Consider the following 25974-nt stretch of genomic DNA (forward strand, 5'->3'; position numbering starts at 1 on the left):
TTACCATGTTTGAAAGATTCGGTCACAATGCAATGCTAACAGGTGTTAACTTACAGTCTGAAGTGGGAGGAATTATGATAATGTCGGTCTGATCCATGTCAACAGGCCCAGGAAGTAAACTGTTGCCTACAATTTGTGTGTTTGTCCAAGAAAAGAGATTTACATTGGAGACGATAACTCGTGTCATTGTTTACTCTGGGGTATGTACCTTCTGCATATCATTAACGTGTACTAATACACACATACACACCAAAGGAAATGTAAAATCGTATTTCGGACCATAGGAGCTCTTTAACTCTTTCGCCGCCAGCATTTTTTTAAAAGAAGCCAGCCAGCGCCAGCGTTTTTCATGATTTTCACAAAAGTTTAATTCCTTCCAGAAAATGTTCTTCTTTAAATATATAAACATACAATATACCAAATGAAAGAACAGACCCTCTGCTTTCAAACATAAAAAAGTTTCATCCTACCTTCAGTAGTTCTTTTGTTATCAGCTTTTGAATATGGGTAGGTTTCTGCAAAAACACCACATTTTGAGCAAAAAGCAGAGATAATTCCATTTTTGTGACAGACTTTTCATAGAGATCCCATTCAGAGCGATCTTTAAAACAGACACGGACATGCAGCCGCTTGCCATAGGGCAATACTTCCGGGTTTAAAAAGTTGCGGAAGCGCCCCACCTGGTGAATAATAGCGGTATTGCGGAAAGCCGGAAATACTTGTCATTGGCAGGTAAGCGTTTTCTCTTGATTGAAGAGATATCTCGTCAATGGCGGCGAAAGAGTTAATAATAAATTAATACAACCACTTGCTGTTGTTCTTTGATGAGCATCTCCCATCTGCAAATAAAGCCAATTTTGAGAAGACACATGGTTATGAATTTTAAAAGATTAAACCCATCTGAGAAATTATCATATGAGCACAAAATAACAGCTCATAACTTTTCTGTTTATTTATTTGTTTGTTTGTTTAATCCAACGTGTTGATCTGACAAATTTGCACTTTAAATGCGTTTGTAGAGCAGTAGAGCAGTAACAGCTGGAATTAAAGTTATGACTATTACAGTACAGTTTTCCGCTTTCTCCGTAGAAAGTAATAGGAAAGAATGGAGGGTTTCAGAGGAATGAGGGCTGGTGAGGTTTAGCCTCAGTGTGTGGTGATGTGCACTGACAGTATTTATTAAAGCTGAAACACACAAGACAGGGATAAGCGCTGTCATCTGAAGAATGCTGAATGCTGTTTTCTCTCTTTTGCATTACTGCACAAAAGAAAAGTACTTTTTCACATATATCTGCTGCATGCATCTTTTCAAAAACACATCTTCACAATGGATATAATGAGATTTTTGTCAGACTTGTATTCACAGACTTGTATTCTCTCAGGCGCAATATTATTTCAGAATAAAGATAGGGTTTTGATTAATATTGCATAATGTTATTGTTTATAAAGGCAGATAGATATTAATGCATAATGCACTGTAATGGAAACAAATAAATCACATAATGTTTCCTAGGCAAGTTTGCATTGATTTATTAAATATTGTCATGCATGCATCGCATTCATATTGAGCGGATTTGCTTACCAATGTCGCCAGGAATCCCATGAGGCTTAAAACTATAGTTATTAATTCAATTCAGACTGGAATATACCAGACTGTTTTCTTATCTTTTTACATTATCAGCCAGTTTAATTTTCCCAGCATATCAGCTGTAATGATGTTTAACAAGTTGAATACATACATTTTATTAGCTTACATTTCTTATAGTGGTGGACACATTTTTAAAAGACGGAAAAGGTGGATGTTCTACATTCCAAATAACATCTTTCCGGCAAGATGCTGCATGACAGCCTAAAGGACGTGTTAATAAAACCACTTAAATATCAAGGCATGCTTCAGAGCATCAGGGAATTAAACATAGTTGGTTTCAAGGCGAATTTCAAGTCTTAATATTTATCTTACCTCAGCAGATATGCTTTTGCGCTTTGATGTATTCATTTCATTAATGGCAAATAAATCTCGGTAGATGTCAAGTTTTCGCATAGCACCGTCGCTGCTGAAATTGACTATTTCCCCGTTTTACTCCAGATAATTCTCCTGTGTTTTTCAATTGCCTACTCATTATCATAGAGAGTATAGCAGCTTGTAAGTGCAGATAAGACACTTTCATGGATTAATTTGATGGATGCAGCAAGCGCATTTTTTAGGGAACACAGTCACACATACAAACTGAGGTAGAACATTAAACATGCTCGTGATATTTGGGCGATATTTCTATTCTAGCCAAAGTGATTCACAGCACACAGTTTCCAAAGGTCACTGGCTAATAATCTTCGCCTGTGTCTTTGTGATGGATCTGTGTGATCTTGTGGGGTGGATCATCTGTGCGTGTTTGTAGGCACAAGGGTGTTGACTGTACTACTGCATCATTTTTTGAGTTTCCTGCCAGGTTTCTCAGCTCTTAACTGTAAAGTTAAAATGGCAATTGAGCTATTCAGCATTGCCGGCCAGAACAGACACAATGTTTTTGACTAGAAAGTAGGTATTTGTTCAATGCAGAACTGTGTGTAAATTAACAAATATTTACATTCAGACATTTATCCAAAGTGACTTACAAGGATTAGGAAACAATCAAGCGATTTGTCATAGGAAGGCAAATAATACCAATACCAAATACCAAGAAGTGCTTATACCAATTTATTTTAATAACATTTTTATAAATAAAGCATTTGTAAGTAATACGTTATTGTTAATTATGGCTGGGTGGAGAAAAAAGTACCTTATATTCAGGTGTGCAGAATTATTAGGCACATTTTCTTTTACAGATAAAATGGGCCAAAAAAGTTTAACACCCACACTGGAAATTCATTATTTAATGTCCATAAGAAAGATACCATGCATGGAAATTGCAAAATTGAGGTGTAACCATTATACAAAAAAATCCTGATTCGGGCAGCAAGGTCATAAAATAGGATGAAAGGAAAAGATATATACAAAAATGAATGTTAGTTATTAAAATGAATTGGAAAAAGGTGTTCAGAAAAAAAGTGATCAAAATATTCTGCACACCCTGTAAGGGCGACTTCATTGTAACATTTATCAGGTCTCAGTGTTATCTTAAGGTGGTCAAAATGGTTAGTTTAAACATTGTGCACACTCACTGGCTAAGACATATTTGCAGATGTTTTAAACCTGCAAAGCCTTTACAGTGCTTGCTTTTATTGTAATGTCATGTGTCAACTCTTATACTTTTCTACTTAATCATTATATGGAGTTGGTAGTTAAGATTGCACAAAGATGGGTGGTATTTGTGATACTATGTAGTGGGCCGGTCTGGGCCAAAATGCCAGGGCTGATTTTTTTGTCCCAGTCCAGCCCTGCTGTTGAGAAAGTTATTTTTTTATCTATTTATTTATTTATTTTTTGATAGAAGATGTGTATCTGAGATAAGTATTTTTGAAAAATATAATTTTTTATTGTTTTTTGAATGTTGCAAGAGATTTGACTGAACGGACTCCTATAGGAAGATCATTCCACCAGCAGGGAGTAGTGAAGGAAAATAAGCGGAAACGTAATTTAGTGCCCTCTGGTGAAGGTAAGACAAGGTGCTGCTCCTTTGGTCAATGTAACATTCTGGATGGGGTGTAGGAATGCAGGTACGCCGAAAGTATGCCGGTGCAGTGAAAGTACGCCGGTGCAGTGCCAGTGAAAGTTCTGTAAGTGAGCAGTAGTGTACCTTACACAGGCTTTAATCGGTAGTCAGTGGAGAAAGATGAAGAGCGGCGTTACATGAGACCTTTTGGCCTCCTGGAGGATGAGCTGAGCTGGTGCATTCCGAACCAGTTGGGGTGGTTTAATAGTCTGTGCAGGACTACCAGCAAAGAGAGCATTGCAGTAGTCTAGCCTAGAGATTACCAGGGACTTTTTGTGCAGCATTCTCCGTAAAGAATAGGCGTATCTTTCTGATATTGTATAATGCAAATCAACATGTCTTTGCAATATAATCAGTGAAGGACCGTTCATCATCAAAGAATTTCTGCCAGTTTTGGAATTGGTAATGGTTGTGTTGCTCAGTTGAATGGAGATGATGTGCTTTATCTTTGGTTGTGCCGGAAATACAAGCAGCTCCGTCTTTGCGAGCTTCAGCTTGAGGTGTTTTTTTCATCCAAGCCAGGCTGTAATGCATGCTGCTTTTGTGGGATTGTCTGGATATATTTTGTTCTTTTTTAATAAATAATCATATTCGTTTTCATAGATGTTTGTATGTAAAGTGTGGTTGAAGAGAGTACATTTTAGAGGTTTACTTTAAAAGTTAATGAATTCTTTGAAGGTTATAGAATCCAAATGACTTTTTTCTTAATAGTTCAATCTGGATTTAATTTATAAATAAATAAATTGACCATTATAATGGTGCCACTATGGGATTCAACTGCATTAATCTTGCAAATGATCTGGCAATTACCATGTCCCACTTTTATGTTCCTGTCTATATCCAGACTTAACAAAATGTGAACAGTGTACACTGTGTACCTTTACAAATGAGGAAACCCTGAATGTTTAAACTATTTCCATGAATTAGCCTCAGCTTGTGCGTGCAAGCCCAATAATGGATATTCAATTCAAGCCCAAGCAGGTGGCTTTGGAGAAAAAAAACTTCTTCTTATTTTAAAAGAAACCGGGTGAAAATAAAGTTATAGAAAGGACAGGTAGAGGTTTATCATTTCTATATCTCCAGATCAAGTCTCAAGTCTCCTGAATCGTATTCCTCTTTGACATTGCGCTCGTAATACCGTCTGTGCTATTGCCTGCTGGAGTATAAGCCTGCTAGCCACAGGCCAGGTTACTAACGGTCTGATCTACTGACCCATGAAGTGCATGTGAAATTGCCCTGCGGGAGCAGAAAGTAGACGAGCTTTGAAAACAGCCAATCCCCCATAAACACGCTGCCCTGCACGTCCGCTGGTTTCACTTTCAACAACATCAGGTTCTGTGAAAACACAGCTTTGCTTTTAGATGTGAAAGAAAGTCACGCAAACCTTCTCACCACCCTCAGCAGTTCCCATGGCAATGACGTGGCTTTTAAAGAGAGTCTCAAAAATTGTATGAATGGTGTTGTGTAATGTTTCCTTTGATAGTAATAGATAAAAGAAAGTGAAAGACAGACTTCATGAGTGCATCATCCTGGCAGGGAAGACTTCAATCTGTCAGAATGTTGTGACAATTGTGCCATTAAGTCAAGTGAAGGTTTGTTGTCACTGCATCCCCCCACATCCCGCAGAGCAAGAGATGGAATCAAATAGTTTCTCAGGTTTTTTTCTGGGGCAGAGATAAGAACATGGATATTATGAAACATGTAACAAATGTAAAGACTACGAACACTATGTCTGTACAGTCAAAGTACGTCCCAGCAAGTAATATGGCTAAAACAAGGCAAAATTTGGGCTGTCATTGAAAGTCTAATAGACGTCTAACCATAGCACAAGAATAGACGATGTGTATACGTTTAGAAATAATTTGAAAGATTTAGAAAATTTAGAAAAGCAAACACCTTGAACACCTGTTGACTTTGCTTACATGATGAAATAAAGTACTTCTACTTATTTACTCAAAAACAGCATGTAACCAAATTCAAGGTTATTTAGAAGTGGGTTACTCACAGCCAGACTATATTTGGTCTAGTCAGTCTCGATTTTTGCTTTCTGGGATGTGCTGACGTCATATTAAAACTAGTGCTGGAAAAAGATTAATCGCGATTAATCGCATAAAAAATAAAAGTGATTTTTTGCATAATATATGTGTGTGTATTGTGTGTAATCAGTATGTATATTTAACCACACACACATACATATATTAAGAATAGATGATGTGTATACGTTTAGAAATAATTTGAAAGATTTAGAAAATTTAGAAAAGCAAACACCTTGAACACCTGTTGACTTTGCTTACATGATGAAATAAAGTACTTCTACTTATTTACTCAAAAACAGCATGTAACCAAATTCAAGGTTATTTAGAAGTGGGTTACTCACAGCCAGACTATATTTGGTCTAGTCAGTCTCGATTTTTGCTTTCTGGGATGTGCTGACGTCATATTAAAACTAGTGCTGGAAAAAGATTAATCGCGATTAATCGCATAAAAAATAAAAGTGATTTTTTGCATAATATATGTGTGTGTATTGTGTGTAATCAGTATGTATATTTAACCACACACACATACATATATTCATTTTTATCTTATTATTTATATATAATTTTTTAAATTATATATATATATATATATATATATATATATATATATATATATATAATGTTTCTTAAATACATACATGAATGTGTGTGTATTTATATATACATAATAATTACACAAAGCACACACTCATATATTATGCAGAAAAAATCACTTTCATTTTGTATGCGATTAATCGCTATTAATCTTTTCCCAGCACTAATTAAAACACACACTAACAGCATATAAAGTGTGGTGCACAAAACCTTAACTTCTTTTTTAAAAGATAATATGTCCCCTGAAATATTTTTAAGGGGCTTTTATCTTTATGCCTGTTATGTTACAGTATGTTTTGTGAAAACCCAGCTAAAGTATTTTTTGGGGGGATTTAGTGTTTTCTCCACAAAGTCATTCTACATAATGTAAAAAACATTGTGAAAATATAACCTTTATCTTTAATATTGAGTAATGTCATGTCAAAGATTGAAATTAAAGTGAAATCAATGATTGAAAGCAGACTTTGATGCTCTTAATTTTATAATTTGGATTAATTTGGATTTTACAAGCAGGCCAGGGTCACCAATAATACCGCATACAAGAGCAGTGTTATCAAACATAAATTAAAAGGCCTAGAATATTACATTACATTTACATTTTTGTTTACATTTTTATGCATGAGGCAGACCTTCAAAAGCTAGTTACAGTATAGGGGAGAGTGGAGCACAACGCTTTTTGGTTTTGGCTCAATCATTAAAAAATATTTGAGTTTGATTAATTATGTTTTTACACAAGCAACACACACATCTCTGCTACAAATGACCATTTGAAGTTTGTTTCTAGTACTTACCATTCTTGGACAATTACACCAAAGATTACAGAAGTGCAAACGTTACAACTTACCCCATAGGTGGGGGGAATTGTAACAGGCAGGGGGTTAGTTGTAACACTTGCTAAAAATTACGTTTGCAGGCACATATGTCAATACTATTTTGTATAATAGACAGGTATCTACACTATTCATCCCTCATCTAACCATAGTTCATTTATAAATGGATACAAATGTCTAAATATGTGAGAAAAAGCAGCACAATTATGACAAAAAAAAAACATTTTTAAATGTGACCCAGTCTGTAAAAACCATACTAAAGTCTCAAAATCAAATACTGAGATAATGAAAATTAAAGTCTGATTTAAGCCATTCGTTTCATTATGATTTTAAGCTTTGACACATGACCTTATTCAATCAATATTAAAGATATGAACAAAAATACATTTTGACACACAATTTTTGATAAGACAGGCACGTTTATTTTGTTGGCAGCCAGCAATCATTTGTGTGTATCTTATTTAAAAACAGCAAGAATTACACTAACGTTAGCTGTTTTTATATTGTTATTGCTGATGGGTTAGTTGTTACACAGCATAATAACTAACCCCGCTAAGTGAAAATATTTTCAAGCCTGCCAAAAAAGAGCTGCAGACATATTTCAAAATAATGCGTGATGTGTCAACAAGACACTGATTAATATGACATAGCATTGGATTTGGTATCTTACACACCCAACTCAGAAACCCCCAAAAAAATTTGATGAAAAAAATTACTTACCTGCCACCAAAACACCCTTTCATCAATAACTCTCTGGAAAAACATTATACATTTCCATAAATTTGTGTGAGAGCATCTTTTGGTAGCATGAAAAAAACACCAGAAAAACAAATCGCCCTTGTGCAACAATGTAAACAGTACGTGTTACAAATAACCCCGTGTTAGTTTGTGCCCCCCCCTAAACATTTTCAATATCTATGGAATTGTCACTTTTCACAATTTCACCCAAGGCTCATTAACTTCTGGCATTTTTACACCGTGGAGGGTAAAATATCAGCTTTCGTGTGGATGGAGGTGGGGTGGTGGCCCTCCTGATCATCCTGATGACACTGTTTGTGCATCTGGTGGTTCCACCTCATAGGTTTTAGATGCTTTTCCCAGAAGATAGTATGAACAGAAATGTCCATTAGAGAGTAGAAGTTGTCCTTTTTGATACTAATGGTCTTCTTGTGTAAGTGTCAGTGACAAAAAGGAAACCAGAGCCGATAATATGCTGTGCAGACTTTACCACCTGCTCCAGGGGCTTCCTGTTCGAATCAAAGTGGTATCTGTATTGGAAGTTGGCAGTTTACACGAGGAGGCTCTCACTTATGCTTTCGCACAAGCTAGCAAATCTCAATCCACTTTGCTTTTAGAGTTGTGAAGGCATTACGGTGAGATTGTTAAAGTAAATAAGCAATTGACATTTAGGGTGGAGAGATTTAAGGAGAAGATAAGGTTAGCAAAAACGAAGAGGATTTACAAAGTCAGTAAGCTTTACCTTGAGTGACCCTTAAGAAGCGACTTATCATAGATGCATGCTATGTCTCTTTAAACGCCTGCACTTAATGTTTCCCAGACTCTTGGGTGTTTTTGCCCAACTTTTTTCTTTGCTCAGCCCTTTACTTTGACACTGACTGTCTGCATGGTTGCGCCAAGCCTAAATCCCTCCATCCCTGAGCTCTTCTGTCTACTTCTTAAGATGCGCTTTCTATCCTTAGTCTAGGCATCTGTGAGTCCACCGGGGACAGGAAGTAACTTGTACCTGCCAGTCTACCCTATATTTGTATCATGTCCCATGTTCTCAATCAAACCTGACTAAGAGATATTTCCTGACAGCTGAATATATAGACTATGACAGAATAATGTGTAGACTTCAAAAGTCAAATCATGAGCATTATTATTGGTCCTGACTCACAGCTGATGGGCTTTATAAAATCATTTTACTGGTGGTGTCTCATGCTACTGCCACAAAGCTCTATGATGTACAAAAAAGTAGATTGCATGGCTGTATGATTGATTTTAGGCAATTGTTGCTCATGAATGGGGCTAAAATAGCCCCGTTATTTAATTATACTGTAAGTGTGTGCCCATATACCGAACATGAAGTGTATTTTTTTAGAACTTAAAACTATAAAAGACCTTTTGTGCAAACGTGTGTTTGTGTGCAAGACTTTGATTAAGATAGAAAACGATGCCATAGGCTATGTGTGGTGATTGATGTGCCGACGTCAGGGTCATTGTCTGTTACCACGGCAGCAAGACTTCATGTCAGTTGGGATAGAAGCCCAAGGGGTGGTGTCAGGACTGAATTGTCTTCTGCACATAGAGATGGAGAGGAAGTGATGAAAACAGCTAGTGAAATGGCAAATGAGGGAGCCAATAGGAAATATAACCAATATAGGCTAAAAAAGAAAGTGTATTTCTATAAACCAAGTTTTGCATGGGCTGTATGCTCGTCGCTATGATATTATGCATTCTTGCAGACACTTTCATCGAAAGCAACTTACATTGCATTCTAGATATAAATTGTTATCAGTAACCTATGTGTGTAACGTGGGAATCATATTTACAACCTTTGCACTGGTAACACGGATATTTTATAAATTGAGCTACAGAAACACATTCTGGCTTATTTTATTAAGGACAGAGCACCACAGGAGTTGAGAGATTCGGCACAGAGACAGATGAGAGTTGAAATGAAACCCTCTAGCGCCACCAACGGGTCGAAAGTTGCTCCAATGTTTATGCTAATCACGTCGCTAACCTTGGTAAATGTTTCGACTTGGCACTGTTATTGCTGCTTGCAGCTATATTAAATTATTCTTATTTATTTTCTATTATCTGTTGCGTTAAAGGTGCTCTAAGCGAATTGACGCGTTTTAGACCATAAAACATTGTTTGTTACATACAGCAAACATTTCCTCACTATCTGCTTGCTGCCTGTCCGCTGATCAAACCGTAAAAAACGCGATCTCTTTAGACAGCCCAGGCTTCACAAACGGCAATAACAACATAGTGGCCAAACCTAGCACCACAAAACAAAACAAAGTGTTCCAGCCAATAAACGACAAAAAGGATTTGGGGGTGGGGGTTGGGCGCATTCATGAAAGCATGGAAGGGAGGGGGAGGAGTTAGCTACGCTCCGTCTGTATGAAAACAATTCAAACGTGAACAAAAACTAACGTCTCGCAGATTCGCTTAGAACGCCTTTAAAGACTCTACTTGTACAGTAGATAAAGTAAAAGTAGATAAAGTGCGAGACTTTAAAACTGTAGAACAGCATTTGGGTGAACCAATAATGTTTAACAGTTAACACAAGTGAACCCATGATCTTGTGACATGTCTGTCAGCCGTAATAGCCGAAATGTGAAGCTGTAATGATAACATGACTGCTGACTAAGAGAGTCATAATGACTCTGCTGAATTGAGGCACGGCTGGCTCGGCTCTGATGAGGCATTATGTTATGCTGCGTTTGAGTGCACAGTATTATCATATTTTAATGAATTTGTCTTAATGAGGATGTTTTGAAGTGTCACAGCTGAGCGTGAGCTGCAGCTGAATATGGGATAGAAAGGCGAAATAAAACTAAAAGTCCATAAATCTCAATTGAGTTGCTTAAAATAGATAAATAAGCAAATGAATGAAAGACTGCATTGAATAGGCAGAAAAGTGAAATTTTATGGATTATTTCTCACGCTCACTGTATTACACACTTATTCATGTACAAGACCATACAAAAAAATTGTTGTTATTTGTCAACCTTTTTCTCCCAGTCTGGAATAGTTTTTATCTCACATTACCCCATCATACACTTAATTTGTGTTAGTCAGGCATATATTACTGCCATAACATTTATGGGAAGGGATATAAAACATTACATTTGTGTAATGTTGCATGTCCAGTAATGTTCTGTGTTTAATTGAATGAAAAGATGATGAAGTTTAACTAAAACTTTGTGTGTGCGCAGGCGTGTTTGTGTGTGAGATGCTTTTTGATGGAAACTGTTCGCCGTTACAACTTCCGATTTTCATAAACACGCCGGCCAGTAAACACCACTCATCCCACACTTTCCAATGCAAAATTGGCTTGTAATGATAATCGATTTAGGGAAACAATACAAGTCCACATCACAATAAAGCTCTTATGTAAGCAGTCGAAACGCTCCAACCCTCTTTGGCTTTGATGAAAGCATTTAAGTGGTTCTCAACTCCTGATTTAAATTTTCCCATCATTGCTTCTCAGTCTTCCAGCGCGCCGCTGTTGCAGGATGGGAATTCATCTGAGGAGATAAGTGTTGAATAACCTGTTTATGTTATAATGGAGAAAGAGGAAATCGAGGTAGAGCAATTACTGCTGTAATCATGAAGAAGGTTTATATCATTTTTATTTCATTTTGTCAGAGATAAAGGTGGATTTGGATTGTTTTCCTTTGTAATTTTTACTGATAGATGGAAGTTGTAATATACTTCTTACTCATTTTTTTATGGCTATGTGCTAAAATCTGACATGATGACCATTTAAATTCCATTTTTATTCAAAGGTTATTCCTAGCCTGCTGACGTGTACTAGAATACATTATCTTCAGATGTTTAGTATGTTTGCAGCTAAATTTAGTAAATGTGCTTGTTAACCATTTTCTTCCGTGTTCATGGTTGTAAAAGATGACAGTTTAATGCCAGCAAGTCATTTCTGAATTGGTGATGCTGTGACTGAGTGTGGCAGGAGGCAGGGCAGGTTTGGATGGCAGACTGTCAAAAAGTTACAGGCATTATGCCATTAGCTGGAAGGTGCTGACATTTACTGTCCAGGGTGAGAATATAATGCATCTGGACCTCACTTTTCCACCACTCAAAAGCTCAACATCTATGGACTACTTCCTTTTCCTCTCCTTACTTCACCTTTCCGCCCCTCACCATCATTTTATGGCCTTTATTCTCATCTCATCTGACCTGTCCTGTCCTTACTTCTGTACCTCTTTCCTAAAATCCCTAGTAGTCATATTGGTACCAAAAGCATACATATCTGAACCTAAATGGTACATATTAGGACTTTTTTCAAGGGTACTGCCCACCAGGAAACCATTTTTTCTGACAATGTGTCCTTTCCACTTTTCTGCTCCCCTCTTTTGAAAATAAAGCTATTTTCGGTTCTGCCTACAGAGTCGCGGTGATAACTTTATCAAACCGAGAGGTGAGCCTATAGACACATATCATACACTTATGGGAAAAGCAACAGGTTGACCGCAAGCCACATTTAGAGATAAACACAACCGTAGAGAGGAATAAAAGAAAAAAGGCAGGGGACCGGAAAGCGTATTAAATGAGAAAACGATGGCATCCATATCTGAAAAAGATAATCCTTGTGGCAGGCGACGTGGGAGCAAAAACGCACCAGGCCAGTGACTGATAAGACTCAGAGACATCGTTGATGGGTGCCAAGTCTTCAGCTGGAAATGGCAGAAATATTTTGCACTTGGCACAGCAGCTGAACCTTCTCCTACTGGATAAATACTACTTAGAGGTACAATTGCCGAAAAGCCCATATTTAGGACCCCTAGGGTAGTCTCTTTTCTATCAAAACAACATATTTAGAATTTAATACATATTTAACCATTAATCAAAATAAATGAGAAGCACAACAAGATATTTGTCACACAATAGACAACATTTATTTTATACATCTTCGTTACTAATGAAACCTCAAGTGAGCGAGTAAAAGAGCGAGAGGATGCCAGATGTAAATCAGCAGGTATTCATCATCAAGCAGCTATTGTCTTCTAATGCTTTCATATTTAAGGTCATGTATTATGTTATATTCATGCATGTCAGTATGATTTCCACAATGTATTCCTAATTGGAATATTCATATGGTTGACCCTGTGCACATACACCTGCCGGACAAATCATGTTTTTATCATTCAAGCTTCTTTTCTCCCTGTAGCTATTAAAACTGTGGTCATCAGTCAAACCATGTCGTGCCATTTTGTTCCAGAACTTTCTAACTAATTCATGTTATTCATGAAAACATACTCGTTTAATACTGTCTTGGACAAGTAATAAGCTTACATTTACACGCAAGTGGCTCTTGAACTAATTGAAAGTGAATTGATTTATTTTATAACTGGCTCCATGTTTTAACAGCGGACTGCTAACCTTGTGACATACTCACATAAATGGACAGAACTGAAGGACTAATAATAAATTCCTATTTCATTTCTATTAAAGTGGTTTTAGTGGCTGAAAAAAACATTCTGCGTTAGCGCTCGTCTCAAGCCATCACAAATGTTTGCTGTTTTTTCTTTAGCTCTGAAGAGAAACATCCTTGGTCAATAATGGTAAATGACTATTGGCGTGTTTACAATGCACGTTATCACACAAGACAGTTAGTGGCGAAGCCAGCGCTGTTTGTATTTCAACAGCAGTCGTAATGGTTTATTGACAGTTTTATTGTGTGGTGTGTCTCCTAATTTCCTGTGAAAAGTTTTTAGCAGGTGCCATGTTATAATGGCTAGGTGTTAGTTGATAGTGATGTTACATTCAGTTTTCTTGTACTTGGTTACGGTATTGGTTTCAAAGCTGGGAGTTCAAACTATGCGGTCTCCAAAAACATGTTTGGATTTCGTGAAAAAGGACAGCTTTTAGTTATTGGTTTCATATCCCTATTTAATAAGCTATAAGCCATCCCACACAGAAATCTTCTCTGCTGTTTGTCTTGTCAATTAAAAACTAAATTGAATTTGAAAGAGAGCAGGAAAATCTTAAGCTGTCATTTATTCCATGAAATGAAGATCATGTTCAATATTGTCCTTTCCTAACTCGTTTTTCCTCTCTTGCTTTTGAAGGGTATCTTATTAACCATTAGTTGAAGACTCTTCATGAATGTGAATATTTATGTCAATTGTGAAGTTTGCCATTTAAAAGCCGCAGGCAATGGTGATCTGTCTTGAGTATGGTTCTGTGTACACACTAGGGCTGCAACTAACGATTATTTTCATAATCGATTAATCGGGTGATTCTTTTTTTGATTAATCGACTAATCGGATAAAAGAAAATATTTACTTCATTAGATGTTTTCACATATTATAGCTAAATAAGGCACTAAATTAGACTACACATGCAGAAGTGTACTGCCAAAGGCTAAGTGCAGTAACTACGCAAACACTGAAATTGAGAAAAATGCCCTTAAAGTTTTTAACACCAGCCAGTCAAACATGTTACTGCAATTTTGGCACACACGTTTCTCTGAAATGGGACAAAATTGAATCTGGAGACTTTGTCACAAGACACAACAGATCTCACAAAGCCCATTTCAACCCTTAATTCATTTTTGACCAAATGCATGGTTACTGCGCTTTGGCTTTGTAGGGTGGCTTTTAAAAGTGCAAAAGCCACACACTACTACAGAGCTTTACTTATATCATATTTAGGGCTGGGCAAAAAAATAGATTTTTTGATTAATCGTTTTTTTACGTGGTCGATTCAAGATCGATTCTCAAAGACCACAAATCAATTTTATTTTCATATTTACTTTTCGCAAACAATGAACGTAAGATTAATGTTAATCTAATTACTAGTCTTCTTCACTAGACTGTTCTGACTTTTTTCAGCATAAATTTTTCATCTTGCATCAAAATTGTATTGTATTTAACATAATTGTATGCATTTGAAAATTAGAGATGGGTTCTGTTTTAATGTACCCAAGTGTACCTAAAATAAAAGAGTTTAATATAAAGGTTTGTGGCTCTTAATTTCTTTTATTAAAGGTTTTGCAGAGGATTTTATTTTTCCGGGTGGATCATCAAAACTAGTTGTCAATCAGGAGTGTTGCGCAATTGCATTTTTTAAAAAAGTGGAGAAGGCGGTTCTTTTCTAAAATTCGAGAAAATCCTCCGCTATACCCTTGCAAACTTATGTTTACTGTTCTTTTTTTTAATAAATATAGTATTTGTATTAAATCTATATTCGTTGAGTTGAATCGAGAACCGAGTATAAAAATCAAACCGAGAATCGGAATAAAAAATCTAATCGAGAATCAAAATTGAATCGTTCTGAAAGCTTGTGCATCGAAATTGAATCGATCTGAAACATCTGAATCGATACCCAGCCCTAATCATATTTTGATTTAGATAATTTAAGCCTTAAATAAAAACGTTTGTGCAGCTTTTAAATAGTAAAACATCTTTAAATGTCAAAATATCAATTAACAAAATGAATTGAGTCTTCAGGGATGTGCTGAGAATGTTGCCACAGATTATTAAACTAATTTTAATCTTCAGCTTTAGACCTTAATGAATATTTAGATAACTTGTTATTAACGAAATATATAAGCCATTATGATATGAAAGTGGTGATATACATGCGTTGTTAGAGTAATAAAAACCTGGATTTCCCCCTTACTTTAAAACAGGTGCTTGTGATTCATTACTATTTTAATGAAACCCAACAACAATTAAACAACTATAAACTCACTTATATTAAAGAAAATGAAACCTTTATTGACCAGCGTTCGTTTGCGTTTTTGCTTCCGTGCTTTTAACCAAGCTGGTCAGAAGATCGCCTGAATAAGTGTGCAGCTTGCGTTGTATGAAATAAAAGTGAGCTTGCGATGGATTAAGAAACAGCACCTGACTTTGATTATAATTGCACAGTTTGTGTTGTATGAAGTAAAAGTGAGCTCACGCTGTATGAAGAAACAGCACCTGCCTTTAGCGCACAGCTTGCATTGTATGAATAAAATGTGACTGACTTTGAGCAGGCAGCTCATTCTGTATGAAGAAACAGCACCTGACGCGTGTGCATGTTGGCCGACGGTGGTGCGGGAGCATGTGTTGTCACAAACCAACTAATCGATAATGAAATTTGTTGACAATGAATGTCATAATCCATTTTTATCGATTAGTTGTTGCAGCTGTAGTACACACACAACATTCATGCATCCATCAAGCTCCTACATCTTTAGATAGAGGTCTTGAATCAGCTTTTGCAGGAATCCATGATAAGGTGTGCAGATTTCAACTCATTCATCTTTGACGATAATCCTCCAGCATGTGACCTTCCCCATGGTTTAAGGAGGCTAAAAATCTGTCTTTTCCAGGCCATAAACAAAAACAAATTTGTAAACGAGGGGATTGATTTACACTAAAATCATTATTATCATCAGCCAAGCGAGAGACTCTAAACCTTACCATCTTTATCTCTAAAACAAGCTGAAAGCTGCCACTTATTAATTACATATATCATCTCCGTTTCAACTTTAACCACACATTAGAGATGTTGCTAAAAGCGAGCATAAATAAATAAATAAATAAAAGGAGTGTTTTTTTGTAAAGGTGGTCATGTCCCTTTTCGTTCCATTAACCTCAAATGAGTAAATTTGTCTCTGTTCAGTCCACTGTGTAAAAACCTTCACCGGTAAATGAATGTAAAGGCACACGGGCCTCCATCTCTTCTCCTCCATTTCATCTGAACTCAGTGTGCAGAGGTCGTTTGGTCTCTCTTTCCTCGAGGGCTCTGATGAGGAAGGGCTCTAAAGAGTGGCAGAAAGACAGTTTAAATCCTGGAATCAGATTTTATCTACGTGAGAGACCCACAGCAGAATAGAGAAATTTTTCTAATGTGGACCATTCAAGAGTGAGCCAGAGGACGTGTTGTAAAGATAAAGACGCTCCACAATTCTCCTTCTGTTACTGAAATAAGGGGGAAACGCAGGCCTCAAAGCTATGCCTCTCTCTCTCTCTCTCTCTCTCTCTCGCTCGCATGGATTAAAGTTTTCCGTCGCTAGACGGATTTCCGTCAATTGCAAAATTATTAAATTCACTTTTAATAAAGACGACGTGTATTCACCTTGTTTAAAGTTGGATGTGATCAAAGCCTGGAGTGGAGCCAAATCACGTTCCTCTCTCCACTGTAAGCGTTCTGTAATCACTACGCACCGGATCCACTCCGGGTTTTCTGGCTGTATCACGTTAAGCTGAGGTAAAACTTTATTTCAGCTAGCATGGACAAACTTGTAATGCAGAAAGGCTCCGATGTTTTGGCGATTGATAAAGGTGTAAAAGACCAATGGAGATTGACTTGGCTTAGCGAAATGATGAAGATTGGCAAGCCTTTCAGTTCGTGGAATAAGAAAACCAAACCGCCATGTAATTTACGTGTCTTTGCGATTAGGGGTCCTGTATTTTGGGGGTAAATGATTTCTCACGTACGTGATCACCCGCGTCCCGTTTTTGACTGCTTTGCTCATCAGGCCAGTTGCTGATACAACGGGTTTGTTAAACTTGTGGGTAAACTTAATGTGGCGCCACAAGAACCAAGAGGCAGATGACATCCACATCCTGTGAGAGCTTTTTCAGGAATCATAAGAGGAGACTGCTTCTGAAATGGTCTCGCGGCACTTTGATGTCATCCACCTGTCGGTTCTTGCAGTTTCATTTGCGTGTGGTCTCAAAAAACGTAACATTTGTACATATATTTAAGCGCCGCAGTTTATAAACAAGTGATATTAAGCCATACAAACACAAACAACAGTGTTAACGTTAAATGCGTTCGCTGTTTCTGTGTCAGAGCTGAACACCAGTGGTGTAGTCTACGTGATACGCAGGTATACGCCGTATACCCACTAGAAATGGTCAAGGATTTCCGTATACCCACTAAAAATAGCGCGAGGATGCGTAACAGCATGGTTTTGTGACATTTTTAAACTTTTAGTCATAATATAGATGTGAAGCACTGACCATTAGCATGCTACACTTGCCACTTTAGCGGGTTGAAATACATATTAGGCTATATTCTTCCTGCCGAACTGCGCGATCCGATCGGCGTATGAATTTCTATGAAATCAAATTACTATAGTGACGCGAAAGTGACTGGGGAGCAGACTGGTGTGGCGCCACAGGCGAGTGATAGCAAAGCACCGCGAGAGAGACTCCAGTTATCACATGGAGAAATCTGCTTGGACTCGCTCTCGCGGTACTTTGACATCACCAAGAGGTCTGCTTAGCGCCAAATGAAGTCGAACCTGCAGTGTAGCTGCTCACGCGACACTGTAAACAAGTCCATGTGGAGAAGTGAACGAGTGAAGCAGTGCTGCAACATAAAATCCACAGAGTTTACAACGCACATGTGAGTAGAACATTTAAATCATCAGTCCAGTTTATTACTTTATCTGGAGGTAAGGCTCCAAATGCAATAAAATAAGCCCGTGATAATATCCTGATGGTTTTTAGCTGCCTTCAGTTCCTCTGCATGATGTTTGCTTGTGCTTCGAAGCTAATTGTGTTAAACTTTCCTTCTCTGTGTTCATTTATATATATGTGTTCAAGATCATCTTGACAAGATGTATATGATCTTAAACTTCTGTGAGGAAATTCATGTCAATTTTTCTCCTTCAATGCATGTGTTTGCCACGGATTGAAGATTGTAAACAGTTTATTTAATTTTAATTAACAGTTAAGTAACTTTTGTTCCTGAGTTAGATGTTGAATAACACTAAACCAGTCTAAAAATCAATCCAGTTTCCCCAGCTGTAAACCCATTGGCTCTAAAGTCTTTTTTTTTCTTATAATAAACTGGCATGTTGAGAACACATTCAGTTTATGTGTTTATGAGTACACTTTCAGAATGCTCTAAGTTACATGAATATCTTTACTGTATGCATCTGTGAGTGTGGTGGTGCTTATGAGGTGTCACGCTAGGACGAGTGAGCATAAGGGTGAGAGGGAAAAATCACAGTATACTCACTACAAAAATCTAGACTACACCACTGCTGAACACGTAAGCCGCGCATTCGCTTCTCATTGAGCTTGTGAGTATTTTTGCCACTTTATTGGGCTTAAATACAAATATGCGTCAAAAATCCCGTCTTTGCAAGTATCCTCATATAAACACGACCATTTAGGTCTTAGGAGAAAGTAAACAGCAGAACCATTGCCCATAAAATAGCACATCAGCGCTGCCTCTATTGTAACATAATAATTTGTTGATAAAGGTACAGTCATCAATTAACAACTGTCACTATGGTTATAGGCATCCTGTGCGAATTGTACACTAGTTTAACTCGAGTTACACGTTCAGGGTTTATATTCATACATAACGTTACTGTAAGCTGTTGTGTGAACAGAACAGACCCTGGATTATTCGTTTATGTGTACTGAATAATATGATATGAAAAAGTTGTATTTGTTCACATTAGTAAATGCATTATATAACTTGAAAAAACAATGAAAAATATAGAATATATACGCATTTATTAATTCTTGTTTATGTCATTACAGTAATTGATGGTAGTTCATGGTGCATTCACTAGTGAATGATAACAGTTTCAACTTTGATTAAAAAAATTATTAGTAAATGCTAAAATAAATACATTTACAATTAATAAATAATTAATAAAAGATTCATTAAAGGTGGTGATATTCATGTTTTCTTTTTATATAGTGAGTTATTTAGCTGTTTCGCCTTCATCTTAAATGCCATGCAAACTACAGCCACCTATATATGCCACAGGCGACTTTAATATGGAATTAATGGCAAAAAATACACCCTTAAAATGCTATTGGTCTCGCCTACATTAAGTTTTGGTTAAAGAAATATGACTTGGCCTGAAAAAAATTTCAGTCCGAAGAATTTTTTTCACTTTAATCCATGCGCTCGCTCTCTCTCTCTCTCTCTCTAATCTTTGATTACATATCATATAAATATCATAAAAACCCTGGAACAGTCTGCCCTTTGATGTAAGGTCTTCTCCTTCATTAGCCAGATTCAAGCCGGCTCTTAAAACACATTTGTTCTCTCTGGCTTTCGATTAGATCGCTATTGGTAGATTTTATATTTAATATTATTTGGGTTTAATGTGTTTATATTTTGGATCTGCCTTGACACTTTAATGCTTTCTTTTTATATGCACCTTGTCTTACTGTACAGGACTTTGGCACAACTCTGTTGCATTTAAATGTGCTTTAGAAATAAATTTGACTTGACATAGGAAATTTAAGTTATTTGGGTAACACTTTCTATGAAGCCCATGCTTATAATGAATTATAACCCCCTTCATAATTATATATAGGCAGTTATTACTATTCTATAAATATATTTATAAAGACACAACAACATTTATAATATGGTTATTATTGCTTTTAAGTGATGCATTTGCATTTCAATGCGCATGCTCATAATCCACTATCCACTGATTTATACTTCTCAGTTGTATACTTCCATGGGGGTATTTATAAAAAATCAGCCTGCATTGCTATAATGTCATTATATTATATTTACTACTTACTTAATCATGCAAATTCAAATAACTGATTTGATTTATTTATATTGTTATAACCATGTTATAAGTTACTTATTATGAGTAATAATACAGTTATTAACCACTATCAATGAATTATTGAGATCTTTAAGTCAAGTGAAAGCATAGGATACAGTTTTTTCTAATCCAAATGTTAGGAAATCATAAGATGTTATCTAAATTAGCCAGGCATTGCTATAACCATGTTATAAGTTACTTATAATGAGTCATAATGCAGTTATTAACCTCTATAAATGCATTATTGATGGCTTTAAGTAAAGTGAACTCAAATGTTATTTATTATCCATTTTTATTTCATAGTTTATCTGCAAATTTTTAAATAATGCCTATAACAAAGTAATGAAAAAAAAAATCCTTTACAAACATATGCAATTTACATGCTAGTAAAACACAGCAATATTATATTTTAAGTATTACATCAAACCACAATATGCAATATGCTGGCTGAGGAGATATAGATTTCAACATTTTAAAAGAAGTCAAAAATTCCCATTCATGACCTTTAATGCAAACATTGGCCAATAACTGTTTTACGAATATGTAAGTCGCAACTGTTTGTATAGGATTTTTTTTCATTACTTTATTATAGGCATTATTTTTAAATTTGCAAATAAACTATTGAAAATAGATTATGAAAAACATCATGATTTCATGTCTTATAATAAGAAATTGAAATGCAAATGTAAAAATAAACATATTATAAATGTAACTATATTGTTCTTATAACGGGGTATATGTGTTTTTGTGTCTTTATAGATATATTTATAGAATAGTAATAAAGAATTAGCCTATAAATGATTATAAAGGGGCTTATAATTCATTATAAGCATGAGCTTCATAGAAAGTGTAACCGTTATGTGTACAGTATAAATATCATATGTCAATATACATTTCATAAAGCAGTGTTCACACTAAACTTCGGCAAACACAGCCCACAGGATTAACCTTAGAAGGTAGTCCCAACTTCAAAAAGACAATTTAAGCTCAAACATTTTGGTACTGAATAGTTAATCTAAGTGCTTTAATAAAAATTCAAGCTTTTTAAAGCATATTTTTCCCTGTCTTTGCTCTCTTGCCTGCTAAGCTTACGTTACAGTAGTATGTGTATTTACTGTAATTGTGTTTATGCACACCGAGGAATGAGTCGGAAATATTATCTGTAGAAATCATCAGCATGCTACAGTTAGACTGAATACAAACTGCAAAATTCATTCAGCTCTTCCATCACATACACAGAGTGCTGTTACTTTACTTTCAAATGCTGCAGCTTCATCCGCTGCTTCTCAAGCTAATATCATTGTGTCTAATATCAGATGGGTCCATTCTGTGGTCCCATGGTGGATGTGGCTGTTTACAGTATTACTGGTTGTCAAAACGAATTTCACTGAACTTGGTTTAAATAAAAAATCTATTCTATAAAATGCAAATCTCTTTATGGCTTTCCTGCATAATTTAAGAATTCATATTAAAGTTGTCTCTTCCTCTTTATAGGTGTTTACACGCTATGGGAAGTGTTACACGTTCAACGCTGTAGAAGAAGGCAAGACTTTGAGGACCACAATGAAAGGAGGTACAGGCAATGGCCTGGAGATCATGTTGGACATCCAGCAAGATGAATACTTACCTGTGTGGGGGGAAACAGGTACACACACACAAACAGACACATAGACAAAAGCAGGTCTGTTTTAGCGAGAATCTTTCTTAGATCTCCATTGTTTGCATTCTAGTCTAATGATATTTTCCATCGTCTAAACCTGATTTAAAGTGAAACATTTGGCCAAACCTCTATACACACACAGTTGCACCCTCTGTAATTACAATGTACACTTGAGCTTTCCTGAACTCTTCTTGTTAAACATCCTTCCTCATTTACACCGTCATGCAGACACATATTGTCTTACAGTTATCTTATTAGGGCAAGATTAGTCAATGCTTTCTGTGTGACATCATCCCCTGGGAACAGTGAATATTTGTAAGAGTTACATACTTTGAAAATGATCTGGTACTGCTGTGGTGTAGACAAATCCTACGGGATTTATTATCAGAGAGAATTTCTTGCATCCCGTTTGATTGTTCTGAAGGTCCTACACTTCTCTGAACAAACAAAATACACTTTTTTGATCAATATAGTGATACCTAGTTAAAGCACATTTTCCGTGGTATCATACAGGAAAATTCAACTGGGATGAAAGCATTTCGGATTTGGAGTTTCATTAGCTGTGGTGAATTTAGGCATGGAAAGCTGCCGGGGGGGGTCACTGAGCGGCTATGAAAACAAAATGCGCAGGTGGGATTTTTACCACTTATTCACCTGGAGCGTGCGCCCTGCCGGCAGGCTCCAGAGGTGGTGTGTTCGACTTCATGCGGCGCTGCACAGATCAATCAGTGTATGACATCAAGTACAGCGAGAGCAAGTCGAGAACAAAGCTCCTCCCTGCACAGCTCATCCAACACAAAGTGTGCGAAATGGAGTGGAGTGGGAGGAAAACAAGTCCGCAGGAGCAACTCTTACAGATTTCTAATCTATGAAAACATTAGAGACAAGAAAAGTCGAGCTCCGAGAGTTGAAAAATATTGAACTTTGGGTGAAAAGCTCAGCTCATCAATGTCAGTTTCACATTGCCGTCCAATCACCAGGGTTCCCACGGGTCTTTGAAAATCCTTGAAAGTTAAATCTGGGGGAAACAATTAAGGCCATGGGAAGTTTTATGAAAATATACATACATAGATACATGTCATTGAAAGTGCTTGAAAAAGTCCATAATTCCATGTGTAGTGTCGGATAATATAAAATTTTAGACTTTTTAAGCACACATGAACTAAACTGTTCGCTTTAAATGCTTATATCTTCTGTTCTATGCGAATGTTGATTCATACCAAAATGCTTTTTTGCAAAAAAAATTTCTTCTCGGGATACGTGTAACTGTTGATCCCTGAGAAAGAACAAGACGCTGCCTCTCCTTAACGCCATCTTTGGTAATATTTCCGATAGCGATATACTTCCTGGCTCCCGCATCACCCTGTCTTTGTCGTTAAGCCTCACCATTGGTTGAATTTGATATACACATTCAGATGCACTTACCCCTGGAGGCGTCCCCAAAGTGTCACCTCGGTGACGAAGCGCGAGTTTCCGCGAAAGGGAACTGTAACAATGTATCTTAAAAGGTAATACGATGTAACCTTGCTCTCACTTGAAATGTGTCCTCACATTTAGTCCTTGAATTTAAGGGTATTGGACCTGGAAAGTCCTTGAAAGGTCCCTGAATTTGAAGTTTATTAATGCCGAGTTCAGACTGCACGATTTTAGCCCTGATTTTGACTCGCCGACAGGTTTTGAGAAATCGCTGACAAATGCCCGAAATCACAGGCAAATACACGCGAGAGACAATCACACAGTGTGAATTATAAAAGATGCATTCTGAGAGAATCCCAGACGAGACACCTGTGAGATATTTGGCATGCTACATTTCTGGACCAGTCGGCGATTCAAAATCATGCCGTGTGAAATGTGTTTTGACTGACAATAACATCGGCGATGACCTACAGCCAATGAGAGAGCAACATACAGGGCAGCTGGAAGTTCGGGGAGGATTTCCTCTTTCATAATCTTTATTTCTTCTTCTTTCTGCTGCAAATAAGCGCACATGCAATTTGTATGGTAAGCTTCTTGCGGGCTACAATTTTTCATTATAATTCCAGTCTCACGTGAGAACTCCGGTCTTGCATGCGTGACCTCGCATTGTTTCCTTCGCGTCACTTCTCGCTTGCTTTGGTTGTGAGACGCAGTTTGCGACCGGGACAGGCGCTTCTTCTTACGGTAGAGTACTGCAGTATGAAAATTCCTGTCGCCAATCTATCATGCAGTCTGAAACAGCAACAACTGAACGCTTCCCCAGATAATCACGCAGTGTGAAACCACAGGTGACCCGACTAGTTTGAAAATCATGCAGTCTGAACTCGGCATAAGGTGTGGGAACCCTGAATCACAGTGGAGGAGGGGCGGGATCACAACAACCAACCGGCGTATCGTTTAATGACTGTTAAAAAAGCAGAAGTATCACGGCAACTAAAAAGCTAAAGCAGTCGGTTGAAAAAAGCTGACAGTCGCCATCCGCCTTGCGTTATTAGCCGTGTTTAAAAGCTTTGGTGCACAAACCCACTTGGTAGTAAATCAATTGAAAATCAAGTGAAAAACCGTTCATTTTGTGTGCTTTTTGTTTAAAGTGCTTGTCTGTTTCAAATAATTATTTCTTTTTTGTTGTTAAAAATCTAGTCCTAGAACCACCACTGCTCATTAGCATTTGAAAGGTAGCTGAGGCTGAATTTAAAATTGTTTAAATGAGTATAAACAATGGAAAACAAAAAGGATCTGGGGCAAGATGACTATATATTTCATCAGCTGTTTTTAAAGGATGTACCTTGAAACTACAGCCAGACTTACAAATTTATCACTGCTCAGAGGCTGATAAATCTTTTAGATGATGTTTCATACTTTCAAACAGATATAAAGGATATTGACATTGACCAGGTCTTCTAAAATTTAGTTTTCTCTAAATGTGATTTATGCCGTGTATTATTTCAAATTTAGACATGAAAACCGTTTTGTGGGAGAAACTGGTGTCTGATCAGTCATTACAACAACAAGTCTGGCCCACAGGGTTCTCAATGGCTCGCCACTGAAATCCAGATTTTTGGGTTTGCTGTGTGAGTAAACAACATGCCAAATTACAATTCTTCTCTTTTATTGAACAAAGCTGTCTACACAGCAAGAGAGCGTGTCGATGGTAATGCAATGCGACAAAATTAGATTATTCCTTATTTATCAATAAAGCTTTCAAGTGCTTTTAATGAGAGCAATCTAGTTTTTGTCGTGCTGCGCTCTCTTACAGTGTCGACAGGGTGTAAAACTTATATTTAAATTGTATTTAATTGGAAGCGTAATTAGATTCATTTATGAAAGGTCTCTCAGTTCATTAAATCATTTTTCTTTTTTTAATAACGGAGAAGCAAAGCATCACGATAGTCAAATACTCTCATCATTCGATATTCATATGAATGCTAAATGAATATGAATTCTTCGGGTTTCTTAAGGATGCACCAAAAGGAAAATTATTGGCCAAAGCCAAACAAAATTAAACTCTCAGCCGAATACCGAACAACATTTTCCTAATTATTTAGCCAATTTTCTCACCATTGCACAAGTTACATTTTCAGAATGTCATTGTACTATATTTATTTCACATTATTGAACCATGAACCTTTTTTTTTACATTCCAGCCATCATTATAGGGCCTTTTACACCTGGTCACTTCTCTAATCACTTGTTAAAACTAATACATTTAAATTCGACCACATAAATAAGTCTTGGTTAAACGGATATTAACTCGATCTTTTATTCCCGCACAAATTGCAAATAACCTATTCATGACTCTGCCTTAAGAAACTTGCAACAACGCTTTTATGCGCGCACTGTATGTTGAGCAGCAGACGCTTGAGCCTGCGTGCACGGTCAAGCACAAGCACAGGGATAGAGAGAGACGGCGCAAGTTTGACAGAGGAAAAAGCGCTCA

At 36.8% G+C, this 25974-nt stretch overlaps 1 protein-coding gene across 4 annotated transcripts in view; it reads left to right on the forward strand.

The window, feature by feature from the left end:
* Positions 1 to 25974, forward strand: part of asic2 (acid-sensing (proton-gated) ion channel 2) — a 391924-nt gene that overhangs the window by 308312 nt on the left and 57638 nt on the right. For all 4 annotated transcript variants that reach the window (XM_065255498.2, XM_065255499.2, XM_065255497.2 and 1 more), the window contains one exon: positions 21896 to 22046. In XM_065255498.2, coding sequence (XP_065111570.2) covers positions 21896 to 22046 — 151 coding nt within the window. The remainder of the gene's footprint in view (positions 1 to 21895; positions 22047 to 25974) is intronic.

The sequence above is a fragment of the Paramisgurnus dabryanus genome, chromosome 3 (assembly GCF_030506205.2).
Source record: "Paramisgurnus dabryanus chromosome 3, PD_genome_1.1, whole genome shotgun sequence".
Lineage (NCBI taxonomy): Eukaryota > Metazoa > Chordata > Actinopteri > Cypriniformes > Cobitidae > Paramisgurnus > Paramisgurnus dabryanus.